General features: G+C 23.5%; 4 protein-coding genes across 4 annotated transcripts; 3 read left to right on the top strand and 1 right to left on the bottom strand.

Annotated features, from left to right (window-relative positions):
* Window positions 1-5,035: 5,035 nt before the first annotated feature.
* On the top strand, window positions 5,036-8,971 carry SRAE_2000288600 (PR domain zinc finger protein 1; the record flags this gene model as incomplete). Its single annotated transcript, XM_024654008.1, has 3 exons — window positions 5,036-5,279; window positions 6,689-6,978; window positions 7,034-8,971. The coding sequence occupies 3 exons, from the start codon at window positions 5,036-5,038 to the stop codon at window positions 8,969-8,971; spliced, it is 2,472 nt and encodes an 823-aa protein (XP_024507428.1).
* Window positions 8,972-9,330: 359 nt separating this feature from the next.
* On the bottom strand, window positions 9,331-9,740 carry SRAE_2000288500 (Hypothetical protein; the record flags this gene model as incomplete). Its single annotated transcript, XM_024654007.1, has 2 exons — window positions 9,331-9,528; window positions 9,591-9,740. The coding sequence occupies 2 exons, from the start codon at window positions 9,738-9,740 to the stop codon at window positions 9,331-9,333; spliced, it is 348 nt and encodes a 115-aa protein (XP_024507427.1).
* Window positions 9,741-11,009: 1,269 nt separating this feature from the next.
* Window positions 11,010-12,119, top strand: SRAE_2000288400 (Hypothetical protein; the record flags this gene model as incomplete). The annotated part of the gene is made up of 1 exon (XM_024654005.1): window positions 11,010-12,119. The coding sequence occupies one exon, from the start codon at window positions 11,010-11,012 to the stop codon at window positions 12,117-12,119; it is 1,110 nt and encodes a 369-aa protein (XP_024507426.1).
* A 961-nt stretch (window positions 12,120-13,080) lies between these two features.
* Window positions 13,081-16,289, top strand: SRAE_2000288300 (Hypothetical protein; the record flags this gene model as incomplete). The annotated part of the gene is made up of 5 exons (XM_024654004.1): window positions 13,081-13,140; window positions 13,188-13,877; window positions 14,025-14,310; window positions 14,365-14,517; window positions 14,560-16,289. The coding sequence occupies 5 exons, from the start codon at window positions 13,081-13,083 to the stop codon at window positions 16,287-16,289; spliced, it is 2,919 nt and encodes a 972-aa protein (XP_024507425.1).
* Between the last annotated feature and the right edge of the window lie 401 nt (window positions 16,290-16,690).

The raw sequence follows: 16,690 nt of genomic DNA, 5'->3' as shown, positions 1-16,690 counted from the left end.
TCAATTTCCCCAGCAATTTGTTTACTTTAATTTGATGAAAAAAAAAGTAGGCTTATTCTCGTTAGATGGAAAATTTATTTATTATTTATCGTGAAGTTTATTATTTATTTGTTTATGGAGAAAATATCACATGTCATAAATATAATAAATTTTTTTTTAAATACATATTTTTTAATGATTTTTTTTTGTCATTATAATGATTATTAATTTTTAATACTCATATATATTTGTATTATGTTAAAGATATTACTTAGATGAATCCTTGACCGCTACCTTGAGCTTATTTTTTTTCATCTAACACACTTTACTTTTCACCTTTATAAATTTAACAAAAACTATTATTTTTATTTTTATAATGTTTCAATAAACTTTGGGTGTTATACTAATTTATAACTAAAAATATATTGGATAAATAAAAAAAAATGATAATTAAGAAATATTAAAAAGTTTAAAAGTAATAGAAGAAAAGAGTAATTTTCTTTTTCCTTTATTATTATCAGTAAGTAAAATATGATAAGAAAACTATTTGCTCCGATGGAGCCGGGAAAATAGAGATATTTGGGAGAAGGTAAGTTACAAGGCCAAGGTCATTATCAAAAGTTTACTAAACAGAATAAATATATATATTTGGGAGTGAGAAAGATGTAACGGATTTTGAGATATGAAAGTAATGAAATAAAGATATAAATAGTAATATTTTTATTTGTTTCTTTTCTCCATTATCTTACATCTTTTCTCGTGATTGTTGATTCCAATTTTAATTCAAGAAACAATACAATAGAATAGATGTATATAATAATATTTATGATAGAGAGAGAAACATGGATAATTCTTCATCAATGCCGTACCATGCACAACTTTGCATTTCTTCTTATCAGTATTGTTATAAATATAAAATTAGTTATGGTATGAAAATCAAAGAGAGAAAAAGAAGAAAATAATAATAAAAAGAAGGATGGTAAATGATTATAAAATAGTTACCTTCTTCCAATTTTATAAAGAAGTGAAATTAGGTGAAAATATGACAGTAGGCTCTTGGTGCCGGGTTCTTTTTGGAACTTTAATAAATGAACTTTACTAGATAAAATAAGATAAATATAATTTACAATTGACAGTAGTTATAAGAAAAGTATACATTTCAAAATATAAAATTTAATTATTTATAATTTTACCTAACCCCCTTGTATGGGGTAGAAAATAATAATTTATTCATGGATATTAGAAAGAAAATAAAATAGAAAATTATATATATAAAACTATTAATAGTTAGAAAAGATATAATTACTCTATCATTAAACAATATTATCTTTTTTAAATATATTTTAATTTTATGTTAAAATTTAAAAATGATTCATTCTTTTTTTCTAGAAAATAAGAAACAAAATACAAAATTATAATTTTAATATAAAATAAATAAAATAATCTACATATATAAACTTTATTTTCATAATATATTACGATAAAATTATAAAAATTATTATAATAAATATTTCTTCAAAATATTAATAAACGTTTATACAAAATGTTAAAACATAAAAAAAAAAAAAATTAGAGAAAGTTAATGCAATAAAATGTACTTCGAACCAAAAGTGAATACTTCATTGGATATATTTTTGTAATACCTAACATTAGAAGAAAGATATAAATCATTTAACAATATGTTTGATATGTCTTTTTTTCTTTTTTAATATTGCTTTTTAAATTAAATTTTACTTTATGGGAAAGTAACTCTATCATCACTTTTTTTAACATTATTTTCTCTCTTTCATTATATAATATTTGATTTATTTTTAATAAATTATGAATATTTTTCTATAATAAAATTTTATATATTTTTAATATAATAAATATTATATTTATTTAATTACAAAAAAAGGTAATAATTTATTTATATTAACTTTATATATTAATAATGTATCATTAGATAGAATCCCTTACAAATAAATTTATCATATATTATCATGATTTATCAATTCACTATTATAATTTTTTTTTATGTAGACATTAATTTTTTTTTTGCCAGATACTATTTAGTGAAATAATAATTTCCTTTTCAATACCTCGAATCACCTTGAACTAGGTACAAATAAAGTTTTAATAGTCGTACCTAGCACAAAAATAATTTTTGAGTCAAATTAAAAATGATAAAAAAATAGTTGTTGCAAAAGGTGTTAGCCTTCTAAAGATCCTCATTTATAGTTCAAGGTTTTCTCCTTTTCATATGTCCGTTGATGGAGAAACTTGAATGAAAGGAGGTACGAGATGACGTTAAATTCGTGTATAATGTATATTATACTTACTTTCATAGTCATGGTAAAATGTTGTAGTGATAATAATTGTTAGTTATTGTTAAAAAAAAAAACTTATATCCCCAATCACTTTTCATCACCTCTTTTCACCTTTGTTTGAAGGCATTTTATTTATGTATTATTATATTATATTTATATGTAGATGTATAGTAATAATATATTATATATATATATATATATATTAGTATAAGTTTAGGTATTTAGGTGTAGAAGAGCGCAATATTCAAGGCCAATGCCGTGGTACGGATTTTTTGATATAGTGCACCCATCCCCCTTATAGACAGATGATGATAGTATTTTGAATGTTATTAAATATATTATATATCTCGAAGTTGTATATTACATTTTCCTTGACAAAAGATGACAAAAAAATTGTATTTTAATATATATATATATATATATATGATAATTTCTATTATATTTCTATTCTTTTGATTATTTTAAACATACTCTAATTAGATATTAAAACATTTGTTCTTCTAAAGTTCTTTCTAATAAACAAATGGAAATTATTCATTTAAAGTACAATTATTCAATTTCATTTTTGTCTTTTAAAATATATTTTATTATTTTATGGAATGTCTTCTTTTCTTTTTTTTTTATTACATAAAAATGATTTTTTTTAGAAATTAAAAAAAAAAAACATTTTGAAAAAAAAAGATAATATATTAAAATTGGTAATTTTAATTTCTATATTATTACTGGTACGTACCAATACTTATATTTTGATCTATATTATTGATATAAGAATAAATATTAAAAAAAAAATTTATTAACATTTTACTATTAAATATATTGAGATATATTTTCAATCACCTTTTATATATCAATGATTTTTTTTTCTTTTTGAAGTACCTTGACGTTTATATTTATTGTTACTTAATCATATTTTAATAATACATTTATATCTATTTATAATTTATTTATATTAATGTACATTATATTTTATTTGCCATTACCTTTTTATGGTGATATAAATAAATAATTTTTAGGTGAAAAAAAAAGATTATTTTAATAGTAAGAATCATTTTTATTTGCTTTCCTTTCAATAAAAATTCTTTATCATAACTTATTTTTTTTTTTTATAAATTAATATTATGTCTATACAGGTATATGCAAATATTATTTATATTAATTGTTTAGCTTATAACTTTAAATACCTCCCAAAATTTATTATATTATTATAGAAATCATTTTTATTTTCTTCTATATGAAGGTAACAAAAAAAAATTTCTAAAGTTTAGTCAACCTCCATTTAACATCTTTTTTTCACCTTTTTATTCAATCATTTTTCTTTATCATAGTACCTCTTTCCTTTATTGTATGAAAAGACAAAATTAATTAGATGTAGATGAAGTTTTTCTCAAGTAAGACAAGGTCAGAATTTTTAAAGATTTTTTTTTTTATTATTTAAATTTATACTAATTTATATGTATTAAAAAACATTTTGTTAAATGATATAAGAATATTTATAACTTTTTTAAAATTTTATTTCTTATATTAATATATAATTATTTTTTTTATAATAAATAAATATAGCATTCTCACATATTTTTTAAAATATTTTTTATTATAATAGAATTTAATATATTTTAAGTTTAAAAATGTTATAAAAAAATTGACATTACCAATTAATTAATTGGTTATTTTCACTTTACCACTTTTTATGTAGTAAAATTTTACTTACATTTTCTTTAATTATGACAAATTTGTTGTAATAATTCGTCTTTACTTAATTTTAATAATACCTATAATTTATTATTTAATGTTAAATAATATAATTTAAAGTACATAGAACAATATATTTTCATTTGTTTTTTTTATCTATTTTTTATAATAAGTTAAAAAATTTCACATCATATATTGCTTTATTTTTAATTATTTTAATAAAATATTAGGTAATTATTGATATAGGAAAAAATTACACTTGAAAGTTATTCATAAAAATAGCTTAAATAACAATAAAATTACCTTATTACTATTTTCATTATTATGACGATAGAAATATTTAAAAAGTATGATAAAAATAAATTTTCCAAAAAAGGCTAGGTTAAAGCGACCATGACCCATATTAAGATTGAAATTTTTCCTACTCACATCAAACTATATAGAGGAAATGAAAAAAGTTTTATTTGCAGTTTTTAAAAATGATTCTAATATCATCTCCTTGGTGCTTTTGTTTAATAAAATATATATAAAACAAAAAAGGGAACTATTTGAAAAATAAATCTCGTGCCATTGTCTTTATCATTTATTTTATTGTAAATAAGAATTGTTATTATTCTTTTTTACTCTCTATTTTAGTATTTAATATTTATAATGATTATTATTTAAAGTAATTGAAAACTTTTATATATAGTTTCATTTAACTGTTTGTTTTAATGTAATTTTTATATATTGTTTTATTATAAATAATGTTATATTAAAGTGTTTCTAAAAATAATAATTATTTTTTTTCTTTTGTTCCAGACATTTAAATATTACGTAACAAAAGTTACTTAATCGGTTTATTATTTGATTTTCTCTTTATCTTTTCTACATATACACTCTTCTTTTGACATATTATTATAATTTTTTTTTATTATTTATTATTATTTGAAAGAAAATTAATATTTCAACATTTTTCTATAATATACTTTTTTAAAATTTTTTCTTATTTTTATATCTATTCATTAACAAGTATAAATCTGGTTTATAGTTAATATATATATATTTTATCCCTCATTATGGGTGAAGATTGTACATTATTATCAGGTAATGGGCATCTAGAACATCAAGCTGCTACAGGATCAGCTTTTGTTATGTCTACTCAGATTTCATCTTCCTCTAATAATGGTAATAATAACAGTAATGGAACAGAAAGGCAAACACCAGAAATAAGGAAAAGAATTCATACACGACAAAACTCAATAAATATTTCTAGTGATGATGATCAAGATATTTGGTGTGTTAATGGTTCTAATCATATTAGTAAGTTTAATATCATAGATTTTTTTATTTATTTTATTAATATTAATATCAATTAGCTAATAACATAAAAAAAAACTAGTTTTCATCATATCCCTTTTTTCACCTTATCTTTCTTTTTATTTTTCTTCTCTATCAACAGAAAGTAGTAAATTCTCTCACTTGTATTTTTTTTGCCTTAATTGTTGTTAGTGGGATTAACAAAAATAATAATAAAATTATAGTTACTATTACCATTAGTTAATAGAGGAATTTTTTTTGGAAAAAAAAGACTATTTTTCTATAAGCATCCTTTTAAGAAAAAAAAGATTAGCAAAAGAAAAATGTCTGTTCCATACTTTATAACATAACTAATAAACCTGTTCCAATACCAATGAATTGATGAGGAAAAATTTTTATTCTATTTGAAAAAAAAATATATCTCATCAAAAAACAACTTTTCTATTAGTTAAATGAAAAGATAAAAAGGCATAATACTTCTATAAATGGTGGACTATAAAAAAAAGAGTAATCAAAGGAACCAAAAACTAGCTATTTGTAAAGAGATAAATAAAAAAATATATATATTCATAATATCATTAATACCATCGCAACTAACATTACCAATTTCCTTCGTCTATTTCTTTTCAATGCCACAAGTTTCCTCTTTTTTTTTATCATTACAATAATTTTTTTTTTTTGAAATTATTTTTTTTTTGACCATAAACAAAATTTATTAAATATGGTAAAAAAAAAAAATGGAAGTATTTTATTTCAAAAGGGATTTTATTTGTAGTCTCATGTATTTTATGAAGTTTCTATTTTTGTTTATTAGCATTTGTTTTTATACAATTATATAATATATATTAATATTAAAATATAATATTTATTGTATTGGTTCTATTTACAAAATAAAAATAAAAATTTTGTTCTCCTATTCCTTGTTGTCAAAAAAAAATATATATATATATATTATATATATTGTTTGTATACTCCAATCCTGATCTTTTGATATGGTCATTAATGTCTTATAACTATTTGTATAATATGTTTTTTAATGTAGTTTTGACTAATGGGGTAGTTGAAAAATTAAGCTTGTGTTAAATATGGAAAACTTTATTTTTTTTTTTTGTAATAATCATATATAGATTGTGCAATATATATAGTTTGAAAAGAAAAACAAGCTTTGTTGTATATTTTTGTAATAATATGGCTATTTCTATTATATATTTAGTGTTAGTATGTGGAAAATATAAGAGTTGAAAAAGATGAAAATATCCCTAAACAGCTTTTATATCTTATTTTGTTTTCAATTTATTATTATATATATATTTTTTTTTCTAACACACTACACACACATTCTGACTTCTTTTTTTACTATCATATATGACTTTTTTTTTTTTATTTAAATTATTAAAATATTTTACTTATAGATAGTATGACTACAGATTATGGAGTTTCTTCAGCTGTCTCACCTGCTACAACAGATTCTTCTGGAGTTTCTTCATCTTCATCATCAGATCATTTAATTAGTAATGGTATTCCTACAGGTGTTCCTGGAACAAATGAATGGAATGAAATGAGTGATAAACATTTTTCAAATTTATGTGTTTTTCATGTTCCTGATAAAAAAATTGAAAGATGTGTTGATGGAGTTAATAAAGCAGTTGCATCATTACCATTAAATTTAACTATAAAGGCAAAAACAGAAAATGATGAAACTGTAAGGATCAATGAATTATATTTATAGATAAATAAAAATTTTTTTTTTATTTTAGGCATTAGCAGTTTATGCAATTGATTCAATACCAAGAGGAGCTAGATTTGGACCTGTTACAGGACAAGTATCATATCCAAAAATGGAAGATGGTTATATAATGCCTGCTGAAGCTTCACAAGCTGGATCAAAACATTCCTCATCCTCAGCAATAGCAAATATTAATAAACATCAATGGAAAGTATTTTCAGAATCTGGAGCTAGAATAATTAAAGAAATAGATACACGTGAATGTAAAAAATCAAATTGGATGAAATATGTTCAATTTTCTACAGAAAAATCATTACAAAATTTAGTTGCCTGTCAATATGACAATAATATTTATTTTTATAGTATCAAAACAATTGAAAAAAATGAAGAATTATTATTTTGGTATAGTAAAGATTTATCACATCGTCTAAAAGTTCCATCTTCTTGTGAATACTGGAAAGATCATATATCTGAAGTTAAGTCAGAGTGTAATAAAACAAGTGCAATTATAAATACATCGACTACTTCTTCTATGGAGTGTACAAATATAAATAAAATAAATGAAACTGCCAATGTAGGAGCTTTAATATCAAATATCTCTTCTAATTTACCTGAATCATCTGATGCATTGTCAAAAACAAACATCTCATCAATTCTGCCAGATTTTTTAGCAAAAAATTCAACTGCCTCATCTGTAATCAGACCAAATGTAATTCAAAATCCTGTGCATCGACCGGTAGCTGTGAAACCAGATCAAGGAATCTCAACATTATCATCTGATATTCTTAAAAATTCACAACATTTAAATTCATTCTCAAGTTTAATACAAGACTATTGGCGTCGTATCTCATTAGCATCTACTGGTTTAAATTTTCAAAGGCAATCTGTTACATCAACACCATTACAACCATTTGTTAATTCATTAGCATCTCAACCACCAACTGCAGCAACGGCTGGAAATTCATTATGGCCATTATCATTTCCAACACCTCAACAACTATCCTCAACATCAACATTATATGGTGGTAGAGCAGCAGCAGAAGATCCTGTTTTACCTCCATTTGCAGCAACTGCAGCTGCTGGTTCATCTGTTACAGCTTTTAATGGACAAACACAACTGCCAAATCCTTATCAGTCATTGTATAATGCTGCATCTCTTGCTAGTATTACACAAAATAATGGATTATTAGATTTTAAATTTAATCAAAATTTTTCTCCATCATTAGCATCATTAAATGTTGCAGCATTACCAGCTAGTAGTCAAACAAACTTGACAGCAAATATAACAAAAAATGAAATGTCAATAAATTTAATTAAATCAGAAAATACAAATTCTTCCATTTCTGTTGGATCCCAAAATAATAATACTAGTGAATTTAAATATTGGCAATCACCATCAAATGGAAAAACACGTTATGAATGTAAAGAATGTAAGAAAACTTTTGGTCAATTGTCAAATTTAAAAGTTCATTTTCGTACACATACCGGTGAGAGGCCTTTTACATGCCATATATGTACGAAAGCATTTACACAATTAGCTCACCTTCAAAAACATCTTCTTGTTCATACAGGAGAAAAACCTCATCAATGTCATGTTTGTGAAAAACGTTTTAGTTCAACATCTAACTTAAAAACTCATCTCAGATTACATTCAAATATAAAACCATATCGTTGTGATTTATGTGAAGCAAAATTTACTCAACATGTTCATTTAAAATTACATAAAAGACTTCATATGAATGATAGGCCATTTAAATGTAAAATTTGTAGTAAAGCATATATTTCACCTTCAGGTTTAAGAACTCATTGGAAAACTACTAGTTGTAGTCCAGTTGGAAATGAACAACAAATGATGGAGACAATGTCAGAGATAAATGTTGGTGAAATAAAAGAAGAAGCAGATTTTGGTGAAGTAATGGAAACTAATGATATTGATATAAAGAAGGAAGTATCTATATCTTCCAATTAGGATAATATATTTTTATTTTAATTATTGTATATTTTATTATTTACTTTAAAATTTAATATGTACACAAAACAAATCGTTATTAATATTATTTTATAATAATATTTTTTTATATTATATCTCTTTTATAAAAATCTTATGATAAGATAGAGAAGGAAAAAAAAAATGAAAAATGTGATTTTGGTAAAACATTTATTTTGTTATTTGTAAATTTTTATACTATTTCCTAATATTAATAAAAAAATTTAATTAAAATAATAATAATATTTTATTAGTATTTATAAAAGTAAAATAAAAACTTGTATATATTTAATAATAAGAAAGATAAACTTTTAAGTATATATAATTATATGAATAAATTTTTAACGACCAAAACGCAAATATATATGATTATCAAACATTTTACGCAATCCATTGTGAATATTATTCATCCAACTACTTGATAATTTGTTATAATTCTTTTTTCTATATTCGTTATTTTTTAACAATAAAAACTCCTTTTCTTTTTGTTTAAAAATTGTTTGATTTGCTTTTAATTTTCCACATTTATCAACAACAGCCTAAATATATATATATAAATATAATTATTTTTTTTATATAAATTAATATAATATAAATTTACTTTTTGTATTATAATTTTTCCTTTTAAATTTCTAAACATCAAAACACTTAATCTAACAGGACAACGCATCTTTTTTCCAGATATACAATGACAATTATTATACATTTTTGGCCATAAATTTTCAGGACTTCTAGTTTTTCTACATTTCATTTTACAAGTTAATATAGGATTAAAAATTTGTAAAATTAATAAAAATATTATTATATAAAAATGCTTCATTAAAGTTACAATGAAAAATTTGTCAATTAATTTTCACATTTTGTTTAAAATAATATGAAAGTGACAAAAAATCTTTACTTTCAAGTTCTTGAATAAGAATATGTGTAATTAATAAAGACAATATACAAACAAATTAATGACAGGAAAAATTTTTATGAAAGTGAGAACTATATGATGATTGAATTTATTGACATTATTGAGTAGAATATTTTTTCTCACTTTTTTTTTTACTTTTTTTTTAATTAAGAGTTATTTTAATAAATAACATATTAAAAACGATAATATTTTAAGTTAAAATAAAATTTATTTGATTGAAAAAAAAATATACAAATATAATAATGATATAAAAGTATATTTTGATTTCATTTTCAAATGTAAACATAATTTTTGAATCATACTTAATTTTTAATATAATTTATTTCATTAACATTGTTTTTGGATGATTTTTGTTATATAATGAAAACTATTCAACATAAAACAGATTAAAAATTACTCATCATTAAAAATTAATATAATAATAATTATTTACTATGGAGAAATTATCTAAAAATTTCCGTTTTAAGAAAAAATGATTAAAAAGTTGACATTTAAGTTAAAAAAATAATTTAAAAACATTCAACAAGTTTTGAAATTGTCTAATTATTTTTTTTTAACAAAAATAAATTTATTTTTCAATATGAATGTTTTACTGATATATATAATTCACCAGAGGGATAAAAAAAATATACAATAAAAGACTATAATGATTGCTTATAAAAAAATTATTTTATTAATGAGGTGAATATTTCTGTAGTATAAAAAAAAACGTTTTATTTATTAAAGATCAACTGTTTTCACAAATATGAGAAACACACTATAGCTAATTAGAAGAGATTCTTGAAATAAAAAACAATTAGATTAAATCATCAAGAAAAAAAAAATTATATCCTTCGGTAATATTATTGCCTTTTATTAATTTGGAAAAACACAATTATAGTTATTAAAAAATATACATATTCATAATACTTTTATAATACATTTACATTAAATAGTGCAAAAATATAAATATAATTTAAATTTAATTCCATTCATGAAGATTTTTTTTTGCAATTTTTAGTTACAACATTATTATAATTTTTGCACTATTTAAACAAAATGTAATTTATTAAATAACATTCTTTTTTTGTTAGCTCCATAAATATTTTACAAAGTTCTGATTACATGGATTATTCTGTTACTGATGATGCAAATAATATTTTAACAAATAATGACAATGCAATAGATAGTAGCGAATCAAGTATCATACTTAATTCCCATTCTTTCAATTTATTACAAAATCAAGATTTTTGTGATCTTGCATTTACACCTGAAATTGAAAAAAAATATAATTGGCGAGGTAGAAAATTAGACAACACTCGTGAACCCACTACTTTTTGCTTCAATAATGCTTCCTTAACTGGAATAAAAAAGAGAAAAAAAGGTAATATTTCAAAAAGATCTTCACTTCCGTGCACTTTTGAAGAAGAATCATCAAACCAAACAAAATCACATTCGTTAAGATTGAGTCAAAATCAAGATTTTATCGAACTAGCTTGTAGTACTATTAATTCAAGAAAATCAAAATCGCATGATAGAACATTAAATACCACACATAAATCTACAGTTTCAACTAACAGTAATGTCTTTCCAACTCATACTAAAAATAAAAGAAATATTTATAGTTCACAAGAAGTTGAAGAAAGTAATCAAAAAAAGATAAACAGATATAAAAAGACCAACGTTATGAAACGTATTATAAATAAAAATGATCATACTCCTAAAAGAAGTAATGGAACAATATCACAATCTTTTAATAAATTCGATGATTCTTTCAATGTAAGTATAATTCTCTCACCAAAGTCATTTACAAGTAAAAGACATTCAAAATTTCCCACTTTTACTAATAAAAATATTTCTAACCATAAAAACATCTCCAAAATTACGGTTGATCATGTATTAGTGAAAGGAAAAAAACGACAACATAAAGATGTCGCTGTTAGGAAATCCAAGGTTTCTAAACCTAATGAAGATCAAATACAAATTTTGAATGTTCGCCGTTCTCGACGTAATCGTATACCTCCTGTGGATGACTTATTACTTCAAAAACCAATATATGAAAGAGATGAAAATGGTCTTTTAACACTAGTTGGAGTAAGTGAAGTTGTCGTCAAAGACCCTCTATTTATTAAATATGGAACAACAGATTTTGAAAAAATTAAACATATGAAAGCTGTGCAGAACAAAATAAAAAGACAAGAAAAGAAAGAGAATGATCAAAATATTGCGTACTAAGAAATTAAATTTAATGTTTGACACTACATTCATAAATTAATAAAAAATAATTAACTTAATTTTAACAATTGTATATATTTTTTTCTTATTATATAAAATATCCATTTGTCTAAAAAATTCCAGTCATAATTACTTATACATTATTTTCATTTTTGGCAAACTTACAATCCTAAACTTAATTTCAGTATTGGTGCCTTACATAAAACTTTTTATAAATTAGACATATTATTAGATAATACTTTTTTTAATTTAATAAAAGTTTTAAAATTTTCCATGTTTATAAATTCTTTCAGTCAAAAACAAACACGAAAATATTTAAAAAAATCTATCATACTTTTTATATTATTTAAATTACCTTAAACAAAAATAAATTTTATTCACTTTTAATTTGCATAAATTTAGTAACACACTAATTTTAGAATTGATCCCCATTTGTTAACTATTTATATCCTGTGACCGTGAACCAAGTATCATTATCATCCAAAATTACAAATCCCACATACAATTCAAAAACATACATTTCAATACTTTGAAAATACACATTTTTAAAAAATATTATAAACAGAAATTAGTCTATTATTGGTGAACTTAAAAAAACAACTTGATTACAATGTGCAGTAAAGGAAAATGACATTGCGCGGTAAATTATTACATTTTATTCATTTCGAGACAATGTAATTAATATTATTCCAAAATTTATGTACTTACAAACATTAACTGTGAAATCACATTTAGTAGTAAGGTGGTTTGATTCTAACTGAAACTCAGTAGAATCTCACTAGTCAAGAGTTTGTTCTTGCATCTTGCAGTTATAGTATTATTATAATTTTTGCTCTATTTTTTACAAAAGAAAACCTATTAAAGAATATTTTTCACTTTGTAGAAAGAGCGGCAAACTGATCGTACTATTAAAAGTTAGTCATTAATATTGTTGTTGTTTTGCCAAGAATATTATTGAATCATGTTTTCAACAAAATTTGTAAAGTTTTTTAAAAATGACCGAAAGGCAGTTGTAAAGAAGGTATCATAAACTAAAATTTTACTTCATATAATATATTTATTTTCCAGAAGTATGCTAATATCCAAGAATTTATGGCTGCTACTGGTATTGATCCCGAAATTACAAGAGAAGAATTAGAAAAAATATTAAAAGTGTGTGATGGAAGCTGGCAACAGATGTGTGAAGATAGTGGTTTGGAAAATTTCAAGAAGAAAAATGATACAATTGGTCTTCGGAAAAGAAAGCTTAGTCTTGTTGGTGAAGAAAATAATGATTTACAATGTAAAATAGCTGCTAAAAAATCTTTATTGAGTAAGGATAGTGCATGTAGCTCTGTAGAAAATGTAATTGAAACGTCAACAATAGCTAGGGATGCAACTATTTTGTCAAAAGATTCTTCTATTGCTAGTTCTATAAACATTTTGAAGAATAATGATTTTATGGATTTTGCTGTTACTGAGGATACAACTTATGTTTCAACAGATAATGTCAATCAAATGGATACTTTTGAATTAGAGAACACAACGTCTAATGCCCCATCTATCAATATGTTACAGAATTCAACATTCAAAGCGTTTGACAACCAAAGTATTTCAGAAAATATGGATTTTCCTTTTGTTAATGACACGATTGATACGGGGGGAAAGTTTTCTTATTTATCTAACACAATTTTATCAAATAAAAACAACCAATCTACCGTAAGCTCGAAGAATTTTTCTTTGAATGTAGCAAATGATAAAGATTTTCAAGATTTCCAAGTAAGTTATAGTAGAAATGATTCTATAGGTAATTGGTCTACAACTTCTGAAAAAAAGTCATTATCTACAATTTTTGAAAGTACTGATATTTTAACTAATAAGAAACTCAAAGCAGGAAAGAAAAAATCTAACTTATCTATTATTCAGGAAGATCCTCACACTGTCAATCAAGATAATCATAATAAAGTTTCTAAAAATACTTTTCGAAGGAGCTCACGCATTCTCAATAGAACTTTAAATTTGTCTTCTTTTATGTCTTCATCCCAACATACAGAAGTACAATCAATTAGATTAGCACAAGATCAAGATTTCTGCGACCTTGCATATACACCTGGAAACGAACAGAGATCAAAATTACGAAATAAAACACTAGATAATTCTCGTGGATCGACTACTTCTTTTCTTACTAAAGTTTCTTCAACTAGAAAAAAAAGTAAGAAAAATCCTAAAGTTTCTGAAATATCTTCACTTTCATATACTATTGAAGAGGAATCATCACGTCGAACAGAAATGCCTTCTTTAAGATTAAGTCAAGATCAAGATTTTAATGAATTTGCTGATTTTAGTAATGTCTCGAAAAAATCAAGATGGCGTGGTAGAACATTAGATAGTACACGTGAATCTACAATTTCTGTTGCTAGTGAGTTTTCAACTAATACTAAAAACATAAAGAATGTTAAAGGCAAAAAGAAATTACCAGATGTGTTTACTATTGAGGAGGAATCATCACGTCGAACAGAAATGCCTTCTTTAAGATTAAGTCAAGATCAAGATTTTAATGAATTTGCTAATTTTAGTGATGTCTCGAAAAAATCAAGATGGCGTGGTAGAACATTAGATAGTACACGTGAATCTACAATTTCTGTTGCTAGTAAGTTTTCAACTAATACTAAAAACATAAAGAATGTTAGTGACACTAAGAAATCATCAGATGTATTTACCATCGAGGAGGAATCATCACGTCAAACGGTAATGCCTTCTATAAGACTAAGTCAAAATCAGGATTTCAATGAATTTGTCGATACTAGTAATGCTTCGAAAAAATCTAGATGGCGTGGTAGAACATTAGATAGTACACGTGAATCTACAATTTCTGTTACCAGTAAACTTTCAACTAATGCTAAAAACGTAAAAAATGTTAGTGGGACTAAGAAATTACCAGATGCAAATACCATCGAAGAAGAGTCATTACTACAAACTGAATTACCTTCCATGAAATTGAAACAAAACCATGATTTCAAAGAATTTATTGATATTCCTACTACTTCAAAGGAATCAAAATGGCGTGGTAGAACTATAGACGATACACTTGAATTCTCTACAGTAGAAGAGTATGAAATGTTAACTAAGCCGAAAATAAGATTTCTAGGCAGAACTTCTTTAAATTCAACTGATTATATTGTACCAAAAGGGCCCATTGTTCCTAAAAATAATTTTGATGAAAATAGTTCTGAAGCTTCTCAACTAACAATGAGTACGAGAAGAAGAAGTTTACGAAGTGTTTCTATAAATTCAATCGACACACGTTTGTTACCTAAACCAATTAGAATTAAAACTAAAAGAAATCTTGACATTAGCGGCTATTCTAATGATGATCCTAAAGTTGCTTTTAGAAAAATTCAGGAACAGCGTGAAAAAAAGATTGTTGTAAATAATGATACTGGTGACAAAGATTTGTTTGAAAATGATAAGAGTCTAGTTTTAAAAAAAACAGACTATTCAAAATCGACATTGTCATCGCAATCTATTATGAGCTCTCAAGAAGTTGAAGAAGAGGATAATAGTCGAAAAGAGGTACGCAGATCTAAAAGAATTAACAATATGAAATCTATTATAAATACAAATGATTCTGTTTTCCAAACAGAGACACCTTTTTTTAAAAGAAATAGTAGAAAAATATCAAAATCTTTTAATAAACTTAATAATTCTGCCAATGAAAGTGTAATGTCTTCGCCAAAATCATTTGCTAGTGAAGGATATTCAGAGTTTCCCATTCTTATTGATGAAAGTGTTGCTAATGAGGAAAATATTTCTAAAAAGACAGGTAAACATGTGATAGTTAGAGGTAAAAAACAACAGCAAAAAGTTCTTGTTGTTAGAAGACCTAAGGTTACTAAACCTAATGAAGATCAAATACAATTTTTGAATGTTCGCCGTTCTCGACGTAATCGTATACCTCCTGTGGATGACTCATTACTTCAAAAACCAATATATGAAAGAGATGAAAATGGTCTTTTAACACTAGTTGGAGTAAGTGAAGTTGTCGTCAAAGACCCTCTATTTATTAAATATGGAACAGCAGATTTTGAAGAAATTAAACATATTAAAGCTGTACAAAACAGGATAAAAAGACAGAAAAAGAAGGCGAAAGATCAAAATCTTGCGTATTATGGAATTAAATCTAATGTTTGAAATCACATTTATAACTTTGTATGGATAATTAACTTAATTTTAACAGTTGTATATATTTTGTTTATTATGTAAAATATTTATTTACTTGTCTTGAAAAATACACTATGATTACTTGTGCACTCTTTTTTTAGCATTTTTTTAGAATAATGATCTAAAAATTTGAATAGATTTTGCAAGTGAAGGGCCATTTAACTATTTACTAGAATTTTATGTATAACCATTTTTTTGTATTTTTATATAAAAAAAATAATTAAAGAAGTATTTCTAATAAAATTCAAAAAAGTTTTATGGATTTCCATTTCTAAAAGAGATCCAAAAAAATAACACCTGATGTGTCAGATTTACAATATTCGTTCGATTTTGCTTTATTATTATTTTTTTATCAATTCTATCAAGAAAAT

This window comes from Strongyloides ratti, assembly GCF_001040885.1.
Source record: "Strongyloides ratti genome assembly S_ratti_ED321, chromosome : 2".
Classification (NCBI taxonomy): domain Eukaryota; kingdom Metazoa; phylum Nematoda; class Chromadorea; order Rhabditida; family Strongyloididae; genus Strongyloides; species Strongyloides ratti.
Note: the sequence above shows the minus strand (reverse complement) of the source record. Positions and strands in the feature narration are given on the sequence as shown.